Source organism: Lipotes vexillifer, unplaced genomic scaffold (genome assembly GCF_000442215.2).
Source record: "Lipotes vexillifer unplaced genomic scaffold, Lipotes_vexillifer_v1.1 scaffold1378, whole genome shotgun sequence".
NCBI classification, from domain to species: domain Eukaryota; kingdom Metazoa; phylum Chordata; class Mammalia; order Artiodactyla; family Lipotidae; genus Lipotes; species Lipotes vexillifer.
This window is the reverse complement of record NW_006775104.1, coordinates 480,235-503,531: the sequence shown is the minus strand read 5'-3', so window position 1 is coordinate 503,531 and position 23,297 is coordinate 480,235. Positions and strand designations below refer to the sequence as shown.

General features: G+C 42.8%; 1 protein-coding gene across 2 annotated transcripts in view; it reads left to right on the top strand.

Annotated features, from left to right (window-relative positions):
- The window catches only part of KALRN (kalirin RhoGEF kinase), a 588,759-nt gene that overhangs the window by 383,793 nt on the left and 181,669 nt on the right, over positions 1-23,297 (top strand). Inside the window, exon 34 of one of the 2 annotated variants that reach the window (XM_007449684.1) lies at positions 15,497-16,971. The exons of the other annotated variant lie outside the window; for it this stretch is intronic. Within the exon in view, the coding sequence (XP_007449746.1) occupies positions 15,497-15,559 (63 nt within the window). The 3' untranslated portion in view covers positions 15,560-16,971. Of the gene's footprint in view, positions 1-15,496; positions 16,972-23,297 lie in introns of those variants that run through there. 2 annotated transcript variants of the gene reach the window in all.

Sequence of the window (23,297 nt, the reverse complement as noted above, 5' to 3'; positions counted from 1 at the left end):
CCTAGTGCCAGAAAGTAGGGTCTTGTCAAGAAAAACATGTTTGCCTGTCCTCCGTGGTGGCCTTCCACGAGGAGCCACAGTGAAGATGGGACTTTGGCTCAGGGTCTCTCCCTGGGTGCCACGTAGCAAATGCCCACCAAGGGGAGCAGCCTGCCTCTGCCCTGATAGCTCTTCCTGTTGAGAGAAAACTGCTGGAAGATGCAGACCTGTGCAGACTGACCCATTCCAGGTGTCTACTCCCTAGTTTCAACCAGACCCTTCCCTCTGCTGATCAGTCTTTCCATTCTTCTGCTGCCATGTTCCACACGGGTCTGGCTCTGGCTGTGTTGGAGCAGTCACTGCCTTCTTTCAGAGCTGATAGTCAAGTTTCCAGCTTCCCCATATGTAAGGGCTTAGAGTTGAGTCTTCCAAGTTCAGAATGTTTATCTACTGTCATTATTATTATTATTATTATTATTAATGCTCTAATTGGTTCTGTTTAAAATTGCTGATTGCAGAGACATGTATACATGGATTAGAAGTTCAGGAGAGCTGTTCCTCTAATCTGCATGGCCCCTGCTGATGCTGGCTGTGAGATGCTTACTGAATGCTCCCATAAGCATTGCTCTCTGCATCATATGCAAGGGCTTATACTCCTCTCAGAACTTCATGATGGACTGAAGGGAAAAAACAAACAAACAAAAGAAAAACAGGTTCTGTATTTTTCCGTCTGTCTCCTGTCTCCTGCTGCCTGGTGTCCTTTCAGCTGCAGGAGTGGGGTTTAAAAAGTTTCACTTACTCTTTGCTGTTACTCACTCACACATGGATGACAGTCTGCCTTAGTGAGCACTAGAGGATATTAAAGATTCATTACCTTTTCTTTGCCTCATGATTTTTTTAAAAATATTTTTTGGCCACACTGCACAGCATGTGGGATCTTAGTTCCCCGACCAGGGACTGAACCCGCACCCCCCTGCATCGTTAAGTGCAGAGTCAACCACTGGATCGCCAGGGAAGTCCTCTTTTCCTCATGATTTTAATGTATGCTATCTTTTTATCTCATTGATTAATTTATCAAGCATTTATTGAGCTCCTACTATCCGGCAGGTGCTAGTCTAGACACAGAGGATAAGACAGTGAACAAAACAGACAAAGCACCTTGGTGGCCTGCTTAGACCTTTCTCTTTTGTGCTGATATGAACCTAAATATGCTCGATTTTGAGGTATTTGGAATGCCTTGCAACTTACTTCTATTTTTTTGTATGTCTCTGTGAGTGACACCATTGCAGCTTTTACCTTAAAAGAATTTAGCAATTTGTTTAAAAAGATTACTTGGGAGCTCTTGAAAGTAGTCCCCCAATTTTTAATTTCCTGAATTAAAACCAGAAATCAAACCAGAATGTTAGATTTCCCACCGCTATCATCTTTGAGCTGTAGTTGCAGTCAGCAGATTCCTGATTAGGGAAGGTTACCTTCATGGCAGGTAGACATTCCAGATGAGGAGAAAAGATCAGGAAGTATTCACATAGCTCCCAAATATTAAAATTACTTCTATCTCATATAACAGGAATACCAAAGGAAAATTGTTCTTTTAAAAAGTTCTTTTTAAACTGTGATGATGATGATGATGATGAAGAAGTATGTGAGGGGATGAGGAGTGGGGAATAGTTTGTTAAATGGAGTTACTTCAAATTTTAGAATCTGAAATTTGTAATACAGAGTCTAACTTATCTGATGTCCCTACCCCACTTCACCCCACAACCTCTCAGAACAAGAACAGTCACAATTTTTATGCCTCTTTACCTACGAGCTATTAAGAATCTTTATTGTACTTGTGAAAATTTTATTGAAAACTCCCCAAAGAGAAAGGTTTTTAGGATATGTTCTCTACCATGAGATTTAAGGCAGAACTTCTAACAGGGACATAGACCAAACCGTTAGATCGGTTATGTTATTCACAGGGCAAATAAGTAGGCACTACCATTAACACCTGGTCAAGCAGAAAAATCTGTTAACAGAGAAGAATGCAATTAGCTAGAGGCAAAAATGGAAAATTATTACAAATGTTTTGGTACACTGAATTCATTCTTTTATTCAACAGAATTTTATTGAATGTCCACTGGTGACCAGATACCATGGAGATTCAGGATATATAAGAACAACCTCTGTCCTTGTCCCAGAGTTTTCTGAGTTCATACCCCCCAGGGGTCTTAATATGTGATGCCAAATAGGGTGGCTATATAGGTGTTACTTGTATTTAAGGAAGGAGAGTTGTACTTAGCACTTCCTTTGTGCCAGTTGCTGAGCGAGGCATCAGAGAAACTAGGAAGAGGAATGTTTTGGTGAGATACGTACTTGCCACACATATACTACATTTTGTAACAGAAGTATACCCACTTTGAACAACAAACAGCCTGGGAGCCAGGGAAGGCTTTTTATACCAGAAGTGAAATTTGAGCTTGGCCTTGAAGTTCATCTTCCTTCTATTTCTCCTCCTTGGTATCAGTTTTGATCCCAGAATAATTATTCTAATCACGGACAGTCTGTAAAAGAGCCATGCTACCGACACATCCGCATCAAAAGAAGTATTTTGTTTTGATGTGGAATTAGGCTTTTTTTTTAATGGCCTGTTAGCTCTGATGGGAACTATTCAAAAGTCCCCTTAGAATTTTTACCAAAACTTTCTTATTGTTCCTCATAATCATATAATTAAACCTGTTTTTCCTTAAGCATATGCACTGAAGATTTTTTAAAAGAACTTTTGAAGCAATAATACATAACATGATTTAAAATGTGGGTATTTTTCTAGAGATATTATTTTAAAATATAAAAGCTCATACTTATTCTTTTTAAAAAATGCTTAAATAAGTAATAGCATATGATAAGTCCTGTTTTATACTTTTTTCCTTGTAACAAATCTGGGTAATTTCATAGCAGGACATGTAGAGCTGCATCATTCTTTTTGATGGCTACACAGTATTCCATACTTAAGAGTACCATAATTTATTTAACTAGTCTTCTATTGATGGGTGTATGGGATGTTTCTAATCTTTTACCATTACAGACAGGTCTGTAATTCTTGTACAGATACAGCTTCTCACACTTGTCGGTCATGAGTATATTAACAGGATAGCTTCCCAGAAGTAGAATATTGCTTTTTTTTTTTTTTTTTTTTTTTCCTTGCGTTATGCGGGCCTCTCACTGCCGTGGCCTCTCCCATTTGCGGAGCACAGGCTCCGGACGCGCAGGCTCAGCGGCCATGGCTCACGGGCCCAGCCGCTCCGCGGCATGTGGGATCTTCCCGAAACAGGGCACGAACCCGCGTCTCCTGCATCGGCAGGCGGACTCTCAAGCACTGCGCCACCAGGGAAGCCCAGAATATTGCATTTTAAAATGTTGATAGACATTGTTAGATCAGCCCCTACAGAATCTATACTCTCTCCGGCTGAGTATGAGTGTCAGTTTCCCCAGTCTTGCAATCTAGTATATCTTCAATATTTTTTATCTTTTCCAATCTGGTATCAGATACTTTAAAATAATCCTTATTCATTATTTCTCTTGTATATATTTTGTTTAGCTGACAATATTGCAACTATACTACTTTCTGAAATATATTTGAAATGTGCAGTATTTAACTTATACTACTACCTAATGAGAGTTATGGGCTTGTCTGATTAATTAGCTGTTATTTATACTCTTATTCCTATGGATGATCCTAATCAGAAACATCTGGTTTACATTAGCCTTTTTTTAAAATTTATTAATGTAAAATATATATGCTGAAAATGCATGAAAAAGTACTAAACATGTGAATGGATAATTGTAGAGTGAACATATATGTAATCACCATGCAGTTCATGAAAGCAGGACATTGCCAGCTTTCCAGAAGCCCCCTGTGTGCCCCTCCCTGGTCACAACCCTGTCTTCTTCCCTAGAGGTAACCATTCTCCTGACATACATAATAATACTGTCCTTACTTTTCTTTATTATTTTGCCTCCTATGTATGTGTCCCTAAACAATATAGTTTCAATGTAGCTGTTTTTAAATTTATATGGCTAGGTCGTACTGTGTGTGTCTCTTCTCTGACTCAACCCTCATTTTTATGGAATTCATCCATGCTGATGTGTGTAGTTTTTCATTCATTTTCACTGTTGTATAGTATACCATTGTATGAATATACCACAATTTATTTATCCATTCTGCACATGGGATGTTTGGGGCTGCTGTGAACAATACTGCTTATGAATATTCTTCTCTATGTATCCTTGTATACATGTACTTGAGTTTCCCTAGGGTGTAAAGGTAGGAGTGAAATTTCTAGGTGGAAAAAAAAAAGGAAATTGCTAGGTAATAGGAGATATATATATATATGTCTTCAACTTAACTAGATGGTATAATTAATCTATTTTTCAAAACACGGATACCAGATTTCCACTCCTACCAGTATCTGTGAGATTTTTCTGTTGCACTGCATCCTTGAGTATACTTGATATGCCGGACTTCAAAATTGTTGCAGATCTGATGCGTATGTAGTAATATCTGCTTATGGTTTTAATTTGCGTTGCCCTAATTACTAATGAGGTTGAAGCCTTTCCATATCTTCTTGGGCCTTTGGATTTTCTCCTTTACATCCTTGTTCAAGCCTTTGCCTAGTTGTGAGTTGTCTGGTTTTTTCCTGTGCATTTTTAGGATTTCTTTATGTATTCCAGATATTAGTCCTCTGTTGATTATACACATTGTAAGTATCTGCTATCACTCTGTGGCTAGTCTTTTCACTCTCTTTATTGTGTCTTGAAAAACATCTAATTTGACATTTTGAAGGCAGTGCGTTTGTAAGTTAAAAACTTATATGATGGGACATAATGAGACATTTCTTACATTAGTCCTTTAAAATAACAGTTTATCATTTGTTTCTCCACATAATAGTGTACCACCATGGAAACTTTATATATAATGTAGGTTTCTGTCAATCCCTAAGTTTACCCCTGTTTTTTTTTCTTTTTTAAGATATTTATTTATTTATTTGGTTACACCAGGTCTTAGTTGCAACAGGCAGGCTCCTTAGTTGCAGCTCGTGGGCTTCTCAGTTGTGGCATGTGAACTTCTTAGTTGTGGCATGCATGTGGGATCTAGTTCCCTGACCAGGGATCAAACCCAGGACCCCTGCATTGGAAGCACGGAGTCTTAACCACTGCGCCACCAGGGAAGTCCCTATCCCTGTTTTAATAAAAGGATAAGAACTAGTTGACTTTTTTAAAGGTATCTGTTGCATTTTACTCTATATATTATGTGACAGGTAATACAGTTAAAGCGATGAAATGTATTAGAAAAAAAGATAAGTCCATTGGGTTTGGAGCTCAGTTGTCTGACAGACAGATCCAAGACCCAGGAAGGAAATCTTTACATAGCAAAACTAAGCGTCTATGCTCACAGGAAAGCCTCTCCAATCCTAATTTTATATGTAATGCTTACCATCTCTGTCATCTAGTTACTTAGCCCCTAAGAAAATTAGAAGAGGAGAAAGTTACTTTTATATAGACACACTAATAGCCACGAAGGCTGAGCTGTTGACAGCAAGAGAGGAAGCAGAAAAGCTATGAAAGCAAAAGCTGAAGGAGGAAATAAAACTCCAGCAGTTGGGTTCTATTTAGTGAAGGTACCAAGAGTGCTATTATGACCTGGCATGTCTTACAACATCCTTTGTATTTTGTACTACACCATAACTATTACCCATGTTGGTTTGTGTAATTGTCAACAGATGGGGAAATTATGGTCGGTGTACTTTGCTTTTTAAGAAGTCAGAGATGTAAAGATATTCATAAAAAGATTTGAAATGGGGAGCAAAAGGTGGTGTTGCTGTTTACCTTTAGTCATCCAGAACACTTGATTATCCTGACAGACACATTTCCCACGGGTTTTGGAGAGCTGAGGTGACGTTGACTATGATTTACGTTAGTGGAAAGATTTGTAAAGGTGAAACTCAGCTTTTCTCAGTCCTAGTGATTGACTCCAAAACACTGATTCTGCACTCCTTTGGCATTTATTGAGGGTCTGTATAATCCACTCTAGTCCAAGCCACTGTCCTATCACACATGGCCTATGAAAGAAGCCTCCTAATTGGTCCCCAGACATTCACTCTTACTTTCCTCTAATCTTTTCTTCACTCTGAGACCAATGTGATCTTTTTAAAATGCAAGCTCTTCGCATCTATGGCTTCAAGCCCTTTGAGAAGGTCCTTTTGCCCTTAGGGTGAATACCAGCGTCCTCAACATGACCTACGAGGGCATTGGCTGGACCTCAGCCCTCTTCTCGACGCAGCCACTCTTCCTCTTGTTTCCTGCCTCGCAACGTTCCTGGCCTTCCTTGAGTGTGTCAGCTTTCTTTGCCATCTCAGGGCCTTTGTTTCCTCTGCCTGGAAAATCCTTTCTCCTTTTGCTCTCCAGTGTCTGCCATGATCTGACCCAACCACGCATTTCAGCCTTGTTTCCCACTCCTTTTGCTCTCTCTTCTTTCAGATCTCAGCCCTTCCTGACCCTCTGACTAACTCCCCTCCCCAAGTCATATCTCTCACTGCATTCTGTATTGTTATTTCTTGGAACTTATCACCATTAATTACTATATAAGCGTTTGTTTGGTTACACAGTTGCCTCCAACACCAGATGTTAAGTCCATGAGGGTGGAGACATATCTGTTTTATACCCCCAGTGCATCACCAAATCTAACAAAATACTGATTCACAGGAGGGACTCAGTGAGTATTTGTTAAGTCAATAAACGAAGACCCAATAAACACAAGGTAATGTGTTGGACATTGTGGGTAAGAAAGAGAACAAGAAGTGGGAAACAAATATTATTAAGAAACAAATATTATTAAGAAACTCAAGCTTACTCAAGCTTGGGAAGATTAGAGAAGGTTCAGCATTAAACTTTACCAAGTGGGTAGAGTTTACCCAGGCAGCATTGCTATTGGGAGTGGGGAGGAAAGTCATCCTAAATGGATCAAACAGCAAGAGCAGGGACAGGGAGAAAGGAAAATATAGGATAAGTTTGGGGCATGCAGAGTAAATATGCCTGATGAAGTGCGGAGTTTGTGAGGTGAGAGCTGTCGGAAACAAGGCTGAAATGACTGGTTGGGTCAGATCATGGCAGACTCTGGACGCCATTGAAAGGAATTTAGATTTTATTGAGTATTATCCAAGAAACACTGAGAGGTTTTTTGTTTGTTTGTTTTTTGAGCATGATAGTTACAGAATTACTCTTATCTTCACCTTGATGTGTAACTGTCCTTTTATGCTCTCATTCCTTCTCTTAGACTCAGAGAGAGTCTAAAGTTAAACTACCCACAGGCTCTGAATCTCAGGCTTTGTACCCACCTCCATCCAGTACATCCATTCAACACCTCTTCTTTCCCTCTTATTGTCAAGCATCTCCTTTCCCTCTGCCATCTCACACCTCTTTGTTACTTCATGCTCCCTGCACTCGAACTTCTCCTGATTCTTCTTTCTATAGATCCTCCCCCACCTTCAACAGTAGCTTTTGTTGCTTCCATACTGATGTCCGTGACAAAAATTCCAACATGATATCTCTGAAGAGATGTTACTCCTAACGGCAGTTCCATATTCATTGTTTGTTCACGCAGCACATTTTTTGTGCACCTACTATGTGTCAGGCACTGTTGCAGGCTGGAGATGCAGCAGTGACACCAAACAGGCCAGTCCCCAACCTTACGAACACTCAGTTCTACTGGAGAACCAGGAAACCAACAAGGAAATATAAGACCAAATGGTGACATAATGAACACTGTCACTGTAGGTCTTTCCAGTTTGATGTCGGCTTCCCTCAGTCTCAGCGTCAGAAAATTTTCTTTTTCTTTCAAATCAGCAACTTGGTTTGACTTCCCTGTTTGGGGTAGAAGCAGGATTTTCCAGATACCCAGGTTTGTATCTGTGGATCCATTTTGGGGCATATCGCCTGATAGCCAGCCTGTCTGTTGCCAAGTCCTGAGGATGATTCCCTCAAAATGTCTGTCACATCACCCTGGTCAGGCCTTGGTCACCCTTTGCTTAAATTCTTTAAGTAGCCTCCTAAATGTCCCCCACTGCTTTCTGGGATTTTGCCCCTGCATTTTATCTTTTCTACTGACACCAAATTCATCTTCCTAAAACATCTCTTTCAACATCTCACGTATCTGTTAAAAGACTTCAGTAGCACATTCATTTAGAATAAAGTACAGGCCCACCTCCAAAGTCATTTATATAGTTTTCCTTCCTATGCATGATCCTTTAGAGACCCTTACCTTTTATATACACTATAATGCACTTATATTAGATGGAATCATATGAAACTGCCATTTTCACGGATCCAGCATGGTTGATTGAATATTGGCAGTTTATGTGTTGCAAGCTAATTGCACTTCCCAAACAACTGGTCGCCTGTATGTCTTTCTCCCATGTTACATTGTGAGGTTTTTGACGATCAGGTCTTGATCTTAACGTTGCTTCTATCTTTACTGTCTCTACTACAGCATCTGGTACAAAGTAAACAATGGCAATCAAGTGCCCCCACTCACGTTGTGATCTGCTCCTGCTGCTTCCATTTCCTATAATGCCCACCGACTTTACCTAATCACATCCTACCCACCCCTCACTGCCAGCCTGACTCATGCCTCCTTCATGGAAATGCTCACTACTCCACATTAATCTCCTGCCACCACCTCTGAGCCAGCAATATTGCTCCCTACTCCCTGCCAAAATCGAATATCATTCTTTAACATCCAAAGCATATATGTTTTACTTTGTGTTTTCCGTATTACTTAGCATGAAGTTGCACTCTTAACAGTGAGTTGAAAGATGTCTGTTTCTAGCCCTCACTTTCCACTCTGGGACCCACTACCGTATTTCCAGCTGTCTATGGTATAACTGCTCTTGGATGACTCACTGCATTCTACTCAACAGAACTGAAACTAAAGTCGTATGCCATCTCTCGGGTCTGCTCCTGGCCTACATCCGCATCCACAGCTTGGTCTCGAAGCCACCTCAGCGCGCCTTCATTCTCTAATCCTCCTCCTGAAATAACATTCCACTGGATCAGCACAGTGATTGCACATTCCTTAGCCTGGCTTCAGATTTTTATATAATATATAAAGTCTATCTCTGGGAGCTTCAAGAGGAGAAACACGTCTCCCAAACCACAGCAACGTTCTCTAGGACCTAGGGCACCCTGATAAACAGGCCACTTCCTCCTGGTCTTGCACCTCCCCTGGGGACCTCTCCTCTAACACGTTTTCCGGTAGATATGTGTGATTATCTTCACCAAAATATAATGATCTTTCAAACCATAATTGCCTTTGTTAGTATATGTCTAACATATACTGCATCACCGTGTCTCCAAAGTTATCTCTCTGTCCTGATAGATATGTTTCTGACCTCAGGAAGGATGTTGCTGGAACGCATTTTCTTCATTATTAGAATGATCTCTGGAGTCCCTTTCATCAGCACTTTGTGAGAAACCATCTCCTTCCAGTCTGCTATTGCTTCCCAGGGGTTAGTTTTTGTCTCAGCAGCTGAGTCCTGAGACCCACAAAGACAAAAGCTCACGTGTGATACCTTGTGTTATCGGCAATGCACTGAGATAGAGCTGGGCATTCACAGAGAGGGCTCAGAAAAGACTTGTTTGAATATGTTTTATGTGTATAGCTTCTGTTTGTGTATATTTATGAACTTTTGTGCGTCTCTGAATGTGTTTCCCATAAAGCTCTCTAAGAAGGATTCATCTACGTGGTCTGAGAGGCAGGGATAGCTTGGATATTTTCCTCAGCCATCAGGCCCGTGACATTACAAACCAATAAGCCAGGTGCTCCAAAGGCTCATGGCCGCAGCTGGCACAGGTGAAGAGCCTACCTGAGCTGCAGCCTGGGGTTATTTTTCTTTCCCACCTGCTTGGGGTCTTCCTTTTCCCTCTAAATATGAAAGACTAATTTTTCTGTTAAACATTAAAAGGAATGTGGATGTGTATACATGTGTGTGTATTTGTGCTCCTGTATGCATACATACATTATTCGTACATACATATATGTATGCATGTATGTATAGATGAAGGAAATAACACCAACAAGTAAATAGTGGTTATTTCTAGATGGTGGCTTTTTCCAAATTCTCTATGATAAGTCAGATTACTTTTATTAGTAGCAACAACAACAACAAAAACCTAATAGATGCTATTTTTAAGGATAGGACACAATTGTTAGATGATTGCTGTGATCAACCCTCTGTGTCAACCAAGGACAAAGGGACAAGCAGGGGCCTAGTAGGGAACAGAGGGATGGACTTCTCCTTAGCATCTCCAGATGAGAGAAAGTGACCAGACGGTGAATTTGGGCTGACTTGCAGGATGGGCCAAGGTTACTGAAGGTTGTGAGCTGAGGAACTGGCAACTTTGTTTGGTTGTGAAGGTCAGGAGCCTTGGGCAGAGGAAGGAAAGAGAAGGAAGATTTGGGGGTTGGGGTGGGGGTGGGAGAGGTGGATGGGGAGTTCATCAGGGTTTCCCCCCAAACTCAGCTGTTTTGAAAAGTACGGAAAAGGTGAGGAAAAGCTCGAAATATACTTTCAAGTTCATGAAGAGATTTTTATGAAGAGATACATGCAGTGGGAGAGAGAAAAGGCAGACACGTTTCCAGTTTGGTTTAAATCCCCGGTGACTCCAGATGGAGGGGTTTCCTGAGTGATCAGCGTGGGGACACTGGGACCTGGGGGAGGAGGAATGGGTCACCCCTGCACGGGCGGCAGGGTTCCTAACAGCAGGTTCATCATCAGGTCAACACACAGCTCCCCCAGCCCCTCCCCTCCCTCCTCCTCCCTCATCTCCCACTGTCTAAGGGCACAGGGAAATTTCTGATTAGAATTCTTGGTAAAAAGACAGTTTCTAACCTTTCTGAACTTGGAACAAAAGAATTGCATGAAACAAACATTGTCAAGGATGTTTCTCCCACCCCGCCTAGTCTCGTGGTTCTCTCCAAGAGCGGAAGGAGAAATGGAAAGATAAAACAGGGAGGGTGACTCTTCCTCGCTGTGGCTCATTTCTTTCCTCTGGGGCGGTGTTCTGGAAGTGGGGACCCCCTGGCCTCAGAGCCAGGAGGGGACATAGCAGAGCCTGGCTCTGCACCGCCTCCAAGGCCTCCCTGCTCTTCACCAAAAAGCTGCTCAGCCAACTGTTCCTTACCAGTCACACCTCCTTACCGAATTCCCAGTGAGCAGCCCTGGGCTCCGGATGAGCAGCACACACGCAATGTCTAAAAGCCAAAAGTAGAGTAGGAAACAGGAAAGAACAAAGAAAGCCACAAACATCAGTTTTGAGAAAGAGCTAAACTGAAAATATATTTCATGATGTTTATGTCTTTTCTCTCTGCACGATTCAACATTTGTACTTGTCTGTATCTCAGTTTTTCATTCTGATGAAGGAACATTTCCAGTCTGGGCCCTAGTTTGAAATTTGAGGTGGAGAAAGGCTCTTTTAAACCAGTTAATATGGGATTTGCAGTTCCCTGTGTGTAATGGAGGAATACAAACAAAGCAGTGAAGTCCCCACCAAGGACCCCGACCATCTACTGAAAAACATACAGTCCTTTCCCTTAGAAGCCCCTGCTGAAATCGGGCAGGTGGAGAAAAGCACGAAGTCTGCTGCTGTAAGGAAGCATCCAGAGCATAAACGACTGACAGTAGCAATTGTCTTTCTTCCTGAACTCCTACTATGAGCCTGGCGTTTTATGTATAATCTCTCACTCCATCCTCACAATTCTTCAAGGTAAGTATCGTTATCCTCATTTTGCAGATGAGGAAGAATGTAGAAGTTAAATAATTGCCCAAGGTCACACATCCAGAAAGTGGCAGAGCTGAGATTTGAACCCAGGTCTTTCTCACGTCCACTGTGTACGCTGCCTTCTGCTGGCCAAGTTCATGAACGAAAACAGTTGGGTGATTCAGGCAGAAACACACAAAGCAACATTCTGGCCCAAATGCTGTAAGTCTTACTGTTTCTCCCTCCTGACCAACTGAATGAAATGCACGTGAATTAAAAAACCAAGAACAAGGGGAAGAAAAGAATAAAACACCAAGAACATACCATGTTCTGTGTATTACATGTGCTAACTGCTCAGTGGCTGCTGTGTCTAGTGGAGCATGGCACGAGTCAGGAATTTAGAGGAGGCTGTTTATTATGTCTTGGCCACGGGACTAGTGATTCAAGCACACACCTGCCTCAGTGGCTTCCACATCCATCAGACAGAAACATCTAGAATATGTAGTCAACTGAAGATGCATTTAAAACTATATTGCAAAATAGCCACCTCAGTTTCTTTGTGGAACAAGAAAGGATGGAAATCTATAATATAACAAGTATGTTCCCCGTTTATGGCAATTTTTATACCATTGGATGTCCAATGATGTCTCTTGTGCACCCAGGGACTGTAGAACATCTCATCATAACTCAGAAAACTCGTTTTATGAGTGTCTAATATTAGAATGAGACCTACAGTATATTAAATAAATAAGTAATCTGTTCCTATGAAAGGGTCTGCACCTAAATAGAGGGAGCTGGGAGAAATCTCAATTTAGGTGCCCCCCCCAAAAACAAGAATTCTGGGGAGGTCTGGTTAATAAAAGCTGCTGTCCTATTAAAATGGGTCTCACTGATTCTTGCTCCTCGTGGAAAATGCCCAAGTGCTTCTGGACAATGTGTGCTGGCAGATGTGAAAATGCAGTTGAAATGCTGCAAAACTCAGGTTTTCCAACCATGGAGTGGCTGGTACCTAGAAAAGGCCTCTGCCTTAAGGATTTTAAACCAGGTGACCCTTAGAATTACCGAGGAATCATTTCCAAAAATGCATCCCAGGCTCCTCACTGGCCTGTTGAATCAGAATGCCAAAGGTAGAGGGTGATTGGATGTGGGATATCTGTGAATTCCAAGCAGAGAGTTATTTTCTAAATAATAGAGATCATTAGCATTTCAAAGAAATTTAATGGCTTTTTTTTTTTTTTTTTTTTTTTTTAACCACACTTCCACTTAAACTTTTCCCACTAGTCTTTGCCCTAGGCCAGATTTTTAGAAACTCATCTCAATGAGATCATGAATGGCCGTCATTTTTAAAGAGCTATGCATCGCGGTTAACTACTCTTTTAAGGTATCAACTGGGCCACATAAAACAATGGCTTCCTATGTAAATGTGTATGCATTTTCTCAGAGTTTTGGAGAACAAGTGTTCAGTTTGCTTACATGCCTTCATTTCTTATATGTCTCACATATCAAACCATCATCAGAGAGATTTGCAGGTACACAGGGACAATCACAACTTGAGGTTTAAAAGGGGATAAAAGTTTTTGTGCAAAATCTAATGAATACACGGGATGAGGGGACCCGAACCACTTCTAGTCAGGTCCCCAAGGATAACATGGATCCTCCAAATGTGTGAAGGATGCTTTCTAAGACCTTTGGAATCCACAAACATTACACACGTACAAATATCATTTAACAGATGGATTCTCCTTTACAAAAGGCAACCTAGCACAGTGGTTAGGACAGCTTTGGAGTCAAACCAGCCTCAGTTCAGATCTCAGCCCCTCCACTGTCAGTTGTATGATCCTGGGCAGGACCTCAGTGCTTCAATCTGCAAAATGGGGGTAATGGTATTACCCACCCCATAAGGTTGTGGTGCAAGTTATGTGAAATGATGCATGCCAAACACTCAGCACTTCACCTGGCACATGGTAAATACACAATAAAGATTAGCCATTAATAATAGTGATAATAAAAATGACACAAATAAATTAGCTATTAATAATGATGACACTAAAAATATTTTTTAAAACTGTTCTCCCCCTTCAGAATTTTAACCATTGCATGAAGAGCAAAATGTGAAATTCAGCGCTTGTAAGACTATTAAATTCTGCCACTAAAATAAGTTCTACAGATGAAATAGCATATCTGTAAACTGGTGCTGACAGTGAATTATGATGTGGGGGACTAGCTAATCAGGACAGCCGATGCTACCTTCCCCCCAGTCCATAAATGTAACATTATGCAAAGGAAAATATGATTTAAAATTTTTGAGTCCCTTTTGCCCTGGAAAAGGTGAGCCCAGTACTTCGCCCTTTCACAAATGCATGCGTGCTGCCCCTGGCTTTCTTCAGAATCTCATCTCCCTCCTGAATCCTTAGCACCTGCTACCTTCCCCACAGCTCAGGGTAACTGCCATTTGAACTTGATGCTGAAGTGTTTTCTCTCCCTTAATGAACAGTTTTTGCCTGGCTTAAGAGAGTCTCATACTGTTTTTCTCGTTTTTATAAGGCAGCCTTTGATACCATGAGCTGAGCCACAGTCAAATGGGAGGTCATACTCTTTCATTCATCTTGAATTTTTCTCTTGGCTAAGAGCCATTGCTTTTTAAAATATGTCACTCTTCCAATAAGCACTAGAAGTTGGTTTTCTTTGAGGGGCCATTGTTCTTAAAGAAACGATGATTCCATTGCCTCCAGTGGCCCAGTAGAGATGGTGGAACCAACACTGGGATATGGGGTCTCTGGCATGGCTCCCTCACTCCCTCACTCAGTAATCCATTCCCTCAGCTGGCCTTGCAGCCTGCACTAACAAACCGCGTGCCTTAGAAAAAGTCCAGACTACCACTTTATGGATCCTGGAAACACTTGAAATCAGGAATGTTAAGTCAGTTGCTACTAAAAATCTGCTGCATAAATGGGTAAACTTTTCTCAGTTTCTTTCCCCCAACTGAATATCATGGTAAGACTTGGTAGGGCATAGGGACCCTAAAAGAGTTGAAACAAGAAAACAAAACAAAACAAAAAGGGTATGAAATAAACACTAATGATCACTGCCACTGGACCTCATATGTTTCTTTAAATTGGGGTATAGTTGTTTTACAATGTTGTGTTAATTTCTACTGTACAGCAAAGTGGAGTTCCCTGTGCTATACAGCAGGTTCTCCTTAGTTATCTATTTTATGCATATTAGTGTATATATATGTCAGTCCCAATCTCCCAATTCATCCCAGCCCCCCTTCCCTCCTTGGTGCACTGGACCTCATATTTAATGCGTCCCTAGTTATATTATTCCTGGCTTTCCTCCTCCTTATCTGTCTGGGAAATTGGAAAGCCACAGCCAGAGTGCTCTACAGGGAACTATTGCGAGGAACAGTATACAGATTTGAACGTTGACAGTGTTTCACAGTTAAAAGTGTCCAGTGAGTGATCCTCCTCTGGATCCTGGACCCGGTTGGCTTCTTCTGAACCTTCAGACCGAGCACTGTCCTACACAGCACTCTGCTTCCTCCATTTCCTCTAAAATTATGACTGTGTGTTTGCCAGGTTGCACTCTGTGCGTTGGGTTGCTAGAAATACATTAGGTTGCACTGACGGTTTCACTCTGTTTTCTATAAAAGGCTACAGGAATCTCATGGAAATTTTTGCAAAGTTATATGCAAATCACAGAGCCCCGGCCCTTTTCTTAACAGGATGGCAACCTTGCTCCTCGGTGGTACCTGGGACCTGGAGATCCTTTCTCCACTTACGTTTAGCACGCAGCTCACCGGGTTAGCCGTGCCGCCGTTGGGACCTCCCACCTGGACTCCCATCACCCACCTCTCTTGAGACTGCTCTGGCAGGGCTGGGGTGGGGTGCAGCCTTTGCTCAGAGGGCCACATGTTCCAGGCAAAATCTGCCCCCCTGGGCCATGGGCTCACCCCTCGGGACCCCTTGCTTCTTTCTCTACTGGGTGCAATTCGAGGTTGCCGAGCTTCTCTCCAAAGTCTAAAATGGTGGGACAGTAGGGACCTGTGAGAGGCCCCATGGCCCGACGCACCGCCCCCTCCAGCTCCCAATCTGAACACCAGGCACCCCCGGGCCCTCGCTGCCCTAGAGGTCTGCCACGTGAGTGGGCAGGTTCATCAGAGGGACGTACTTGTCCCTGGGGTTCTTCTCCAGATTGAATGTTTCTATTGTCAGTGGCCCCAATCTGGAAAAACCCGTCATTCTAATCCAGCCTGCCTCCCCCGTATCATGAGAAGGAGGGAGGAGGAAGGAGGGACAGTTTACGGTTATGGTTTATGGAAGATGAGGGAACTCCAGCCTTTCCCAGACACTGGCAGGAACCACTTATCCCAGCAAGTATCCTGTCTGCTTCAGCCTCCCCAGGTTCTGTCACGATTTTCTAGCTCTTCCCTAACCTCACTCACTCCTGAGGTGTCTGGTTCAAAGGTCACCCTCCCAGCCTTCCTTGGCTACCAGATTGTCCTGTCAGGGGATGGGTGGCAAGTGGGAGAAGAAATAACTGAACCGGACTGGCCACGTGTTGATAATTGTTGAGACTAGATGATGGGTACGTGGGTATTTATTATATCATTCTCTCCCTTTTGTATATGTTTGCAGTTTTTCATAATAAAAAGTTAAAAAATAAAAAAAAGTCCTCCAACTTTCAAAACACTCAAGAGAGAGCCCCTACCCCCAACACAGTTTCATGGAAACCCCACACCAAGGCAAGAGGCAAAGATGACTCCATTACGTATATATATGTATATATATATATTCATTTTCTAATTTTTTTAAGGCCCACTGCTTTATTTTCAATAGACTAAACCTTATTTCTAAGAGGTCCCAAAGTTGCACTTACTTCCCTCAACTGGGTTATGGGGGAGGGCTTGGGTAAAGGGTTCCTTAAAATCCTGAAAGTTTACACTTCCATGTATCTCACAATCTTATTGTGAGGATGGGACTTGTTCAGTGTTCTGAACTTTGCAAAGGAAACGTGCTCTCAATTCAAAGTGTCATTCTCTGGAATTGCACCTGGCTCAGGAAAGGACTGTCTTTGTACTTGAATTTAAATCTAATGGAGAACCTTAACACGGGCATTTGCATGACTTAAGAATTGCTGCTGTCTTTTTTCCATATGTCACTTTCTTGAATGTGTTCTAATAAAATGATTCTAAAGCAGGCTGTTGATATACAGTGATTTATAAATACTTTCTGTTGAGTGCTGAGGCCCTTAATTTTATACCAAGAATTCACCCCATCCCACTTTCTGGAAAGATCTGTTTGTTGGGGACAGATGCAATGAGTGTACGTCTGGCCTAGTTGCGGCACCACTGCAATTGCAGTCACTAATGAGAATCATGTCAACCACAGCGATTTTGTCTTCTGGTTGCCTAGCAGCAGAATTTGTTTTCCAGAATAAAGATGGCCATATGAAGTAGATGAGTGTGATGGGGGAAAGTGGAGGGGGCAGGGCAGGAACGGGAGGATAATTCCCTCGGCCAGAGAAAGGGCAAGGCAGAAGGAGAGACAAAGGCAGCCAAAAAGAGAGGTCAAGTTCTAATTCATTCGTTCTGTTCAGTGATGAGTCAGCATGTTCAAGTGACTACCGGTTGTTAAACTTCATTTACAAAGTTGCACCTTTTGATATCAAGTTAGAGCAAGTGACAAATTTCAAAATCTCAGCAAACTAGAAGCAAATAAAAATATTTATTTCCAAAGGTAGATATTTTGAGAAGCACTTTTGATGCCAATCTTTATCCCCCTTCAGCCAGACTGGCCAGGGCACTCTCATGAGCCAGTAACCAACTTGGGCAAGTTCTTTGGGACAGGAGGCTTTGTTAGAAACCTTGTAAGGGGCGGAGAAGGCAGGATCAGACAAGGAGCCTTCCGTATACTGAGCACCCTTCTCACACCAGATGCTGGGAAGGCACTTGATATACATCAACTCCTCTAGTTTTCAGAGCCATCCTGAGAGGCAGGCAGTACTGTCTTCGTTTTCCAGATGAAGAGGCTGAAGCTGAGAGAAGTAAATAACTTGTACAGAGTCATAAAGCTAGATAATAGCACATCTGTGATTCAAATTCAGGTCTCTGATCCCCAAACCCATGCTTCTTTGGACCACAGGGCTGATGGCCAGTGCCCAGCCTGGGCTCTCCCTTGTACCTTGTCATGGTCTTTGATGAATTTTGCAACCTCTGTGTGCCCTGGGGGTGGTGGCGTGTGGCAGAGCCAGCATCCTGCTCTTCCTGTGATTGGAGATCCCTTCCAGGTCAGGGTTTTGCAACCCACATCCTCATACCTGGGACTTAGTTTTGTAGAGCACAGTCTGATGAGGCTGAGATCCCCATTCAGTTCTCACAGGGATTTGCTCACTCAGGAAATATTTGAGTGTCCCTAAGTGCCGGGCATTATGAACTAGGTGGGCAAGTATAGACTCAGCCCCTCTTCTCACAGAGCTTACCAGTGGAGGAGACAGGCATTAATCAGGGAACCCTTGCATGGATATGTAATTATAACTGGAAGGGACCTTGGAGATCCTTGAGATCCACAGATGAAACTGAGACCCAGAAATGCTAAGCAGTTTGCTTAAGACCACATAGCAAGTTAGGGGCAGCACGAGGCCTAGAACTCAGTAGATTTCTATTCTTAGGCTGCCTTTTCCCTACTAGGTCGCACTCCAGTCTCTTGCATACCCAGAAACTGCCCCCTAACCACAGCCAGCCCTATGAACGTATTGATCAATCAGCACACTATCCCCAGCCTAGGAAAAGCCAGACAGCACACTTTGTAATGATAATCAAACAGCACAGTGAACTGAACCCTTGAGGGTGGCAGTTACCCAAGCCTTGTTTGCAGACTTATTTCAGAGCCCAAAGCAAGAACAGAAAGGCAAGGCTCCCGTGCTGTAAGAAGAGTGCTTGCAGGTGTTTCAGTGTTTTGGTCTGACCCAGTATTTTCTCATCTCCCAAGTTCAGTAGTCATTCATTCACTCACTAATTCAACAAATATTTATTGAGTGCCCACTAGGGACCGTGCACAGTTCTCAGAGCTGGGGACACAGCAGTGAAAAAGTAGAGTGCCCTCATGGAGTGAACATTCCACCTGGGGGAAACACGATAAACGAATACATAGGTAAATATCAGTATATCAGAAGGTGATAAATGCTACAAAGAAAAGTATATCAAGAAAGGGAAGTGGGGAGTGCTGGGGGAGGGGTGATGCATTTTTAGGTAAGGTGGTTGGGAAAAAGACATCCCTGAGAAAATTATGTTCTCGGTCATCATTTTACACACACACACACACACACACACACGACTGTGCAGTATGATTTGAAAAGTCCCCTAAGTCTTCCCCTACCTCCTTCAGAGAAATAAAGGTTTCTCAGTAACATGTCCAAGAGCCCAATTCCTAGCTTTCCTTTTTTTTCCTTTGAGCTAAGTCAGTGGTTCTCAAACTTGAGTGTATACCAGAATCAGCTGGAGCACTTGTAAAAACACAGATTGCCGGACTCCACTCGCAGAGTTTGTGATTCCGTAGGTCTGGGGTGGATCCAAGAATTTGCATCCGCAGATGCTGCTGCTGCTGGTGGTGGTGGTCCAGGGACCTCCCTTTGAGAGCCACTAGGTTAAGTATTATAGCTGGAAGATCTCTGCTAAAATTCTGAGAAAGGATATATCTATTCATTAGGATCCATGGACTTTATCAAAGTAGCTATTCCTGGAAGAACAGGATCCTTAAGAAATGTGACTTTTTTTTTTAAACTGGGGTAAGTTTCAGAAGCGACAGCCCAAGACCCCAAGCATTGAGGAGTTAGGGCAAAGGACAGGTCATGAAAAGACGGTGACAATATTTCATTGCTTGTCTATCAATGCCTTGCATTTTCCTAGCATTTAATACTTTTGCAAGCCCTTTCCTCACTACTCTCTTTTGGCAGTTAACCTGTTAGGTAGATATCTACAGATGTCATTATTACATTTTGTAGGTAAAATAATTGAGACACAAAGAGGTTATGTGGCCTGCATAGGGCATCAAGGATGAGAACCCCAGTTGCTTTACTCCTAGTCCAGTGTTCTTTTTCTACTCACACTCTTCATAACATGAGCTGTAGCTTTCTCCTGGGGCATCTACCCCAGGCCATTAAAAACCAGGACATGTAGTTGCTTTTGCCTTTGCTCTGTTCAGAATCCCACTTGCTGCAAGGAGATTATACATGTGGGTGATTAACTGTGACAAATACTAAGCCCTGCATGAGTTTGCTCTACCATAAACACATTTCTCTTCTACCAGGTATTGTACAGAGAAAATGCTAACTCATTTTAATATTAGCCCAAGCTAGAACTAATCATTATGAAAGCAAGCCTGCTGGGGGAAAAGCAGACCTAATACTTTCCAGAGGCAAATAGAAATGGTATTTGATTATGTGTACCTTTGCTTCCATTCCATTAGTCGAGATAATTGAAAGTTTCCTGTAACACTAAAGCACGTAGCGAAAGGAGAGTGGATTTTGTTAACTCTGATGACTGATGAATCACTTTCTCAGGTATTTAAATATAGCAACAAAAAAAAAATCATGGACATGAAACGTAAAATCCTGTTTTCCAGTACTTGCCTTTCTGTGATTTTCTCCATTCCTTCACTGATTGCTCATAGTGAGAGAGTAAGATCTCTCACTGAATCTCACAGACGAGGACCCAGGGGTTACAAGGAGCTGTTTCCCATCAGCTTCCATACATGTTTTTGACCATCGAAGAGCCCAAGGCTTTAGAAGTTTCATTTCTAAAACTGCCCTCATCTGTCTCTCAACCCATTGGTATTCTGACATTTTCCTCCTGTACTGCCGTTGGGACCACTCATTTATTCAATGAGTACTTAATAAGTACTTAGTGTGCACCAGACACTGTAAGAGCCACTGAACAGGCTATGAAAATGAGTTAGAAATAATCCTATCCTCAAAGAACATGGCATATATTAGAATCACTTTGTCAATTATAGAATAGTCAACACTGAAGTGTATTCTAGATGTAGGTCATAAACCCGTGTGAGCATCTCCCCCATTTTAATTCTCTGTGTGCTCAAAGAAAGCTAATTAATGAACTGTTTTAGCGTCAACATGAAACAGGCATCATTAGGAAAGAAAACTTACCTGGAGAGGAGAGTGGGATACGGACGAGGCTGCACTCTGTAGCTCTGAGCACACACCAAGATGTGCACTGGCAGCCCCAAAAGCATGGTAACAAGGGGGCGGTATAGGATCTAGCATCTGCTGTAGATATTCCACATGTGGACTCTAACAAATTGAATTTATGAGGATCATAAAACTTGGATGCTAAGAAATTCCATATTGTTGAAAGATCTGGTATGAATGTGTTTTTGCTGAGCTTTAGACTCCAAAGCATGCTATAAAAATGACTGTTCCTTAAAAATATATAGTTCATGCCACTGCAACACGAGGATTGAGCATATAAGAAAACAGGTTGGTTGGAGGAGCTGCGGTGGCATGCAGAGGATTCAGTTAGTTGCATCTGTATTAGAAAAGCCATGAGAAGAGATGCAGACCGTAATTCAACCGTGTGTGTGTGGGGGGGGGGGGGGGGGGGGGATGTACCTCCCAGCTGACTTCCTGCTGTCACCTTGCTTTCCACCTGCAGATCACCATCTACGAGGACCGGGGCTTCCAGGGCCGCCGCTACGAGTGCAGTAGCGACCACTCCAACCTGCAGCCCTGCTTCAGCCGGGGGGGGGTGGGTGTGTACCTATGTGTACACAAATATACATGCACAGGAAAGGTGTTGAAGCCCAGTAAAAATGATTTCATGAGGATGTGAGCCCTTTAAATAAATTCCAAATTCATAATCCAAAAAGGAAGACAAGTTTAGAAAACCGCAAGTGCAGCCAGAAGACAAGGGTAAGATTGTAGTTCTGGTGACCAAGTGGCTCAAGGAACACCGCTCACACACCTTCCTCCTACTTGTGTTGGGCCATCCGATGGTGCAGCAGCCCTCCCTCCCTCCACTCCTTAAAGGAACTGCTCTGGCTCTGACTCCATTCTGCTTTAAGGTGTGCTTTGTTAATAGTCGAATCCCAAGACAGGGGTTCAGGGCAGATACACAGCTGGATCTCAGATCTGTCCCATGAACCCTATTTATGCTAGCTCTGCAAGCCCGTCCTGGCCCGGGAGGGAGTTTTCACAGCACAGGTGCTGTATCCAGCCTTACCAATGACCATCAGGGGTGCTAGTGGTGTGATCATATAGCCAGGCCTGCTGTGGGTGTGTCTGGTCACGGATAGCCACAGGGAAACATAGCAGTGATGGGGGAGGGGGTCTCTATGTATCTGCCTTTGAGTTTCCGGGATGGTGGACTAAGGTGTGTTATTCTGTTTGTAAGGATGTCCAGAGATTCTGTTGCCTGGCAATGGTGACCTTTTAATGGGCCGTACACCCAAGCATCGTGTGAAGTTTTTAGATCTGGCTATGCTGAGTTCTGCTGGGCGGTTGCTATGGCACCAATCAGGGTAAAAGGATCCTAGGGTGCGAGTGGAGACCGAAACATAGTTGATGTAGTAGCAGGGTTTAGATTTCACCGGTATGGCACACTCACTCTGAGAGTGACCCAGAAGTATGGCCCTCCAGGAGTTGCTCTGGTATCTCATAGATTCATGAGGACTGGCATGGGCATCTTGGCCCTGAGAGGAGCAAGTGTTTAAATTGATTTACACAGTTAAGTTCCTGCAAGGCCGCCGGAAGTTAGCAATGGAAATAGGAGGCTTTGTTCTTCCCAGATTCTTCCTTCATTCTCGTTTGGCATTGAAGATGCTGACATATCGCTTTATTTGTTGGGACAAGCAACCAACAAACTTGTTGGAGAGCCATTGATATAGGGGCCTCAAAACCAGACCACTACAAATGATCTAAGTACTGTCTGTCCACCCTGCAAGGCAAGCTGCAAAGCAAGCTCAGAGATGGAATAGGTCATTAAAGGGGGAGGCTCTTGCAGGGTCTCATTGGTGGGTTGGTGTTACAGGATATAAGTGATCACATTCCAGCTTAATGGCACAGCACAGGGTGGCTAGTAGGGCCAGAAAGGTGCACAGCCTTCTAGGAGAGGCCGTCAACCCAGCATTTCTAGCTTCTGAGGAATAAATGATTTAGAAATTAAAGTGAGAAGGTAGTTATCACAGTGAGCCTGACGGTGTTACAAAGATGATTGCTTAGACCATTGCCACATGCCAGTTTCCCATCAGACCTCAAATTTGACTATAACAGTCAGAAATCTGGCTGTTTTCTCCTGGATTAAATGTCTTTTGAAAGAAGCATATGCAAGTAGGGGTGGTGGTTGGGATCCAGAAGGTTGAGGCTGGATAGCATCGATATTTACACTGGACACATTGGTCTCTTTGGCAAATGTTTGACATGGGGGAAGGCTGTCAAAGATTATGGCCAAAGTAATGCAATGATTTGGGTTCTGGAGGGTCCCCTTAACTATCAGAGACTATGGGAAAAGCTAA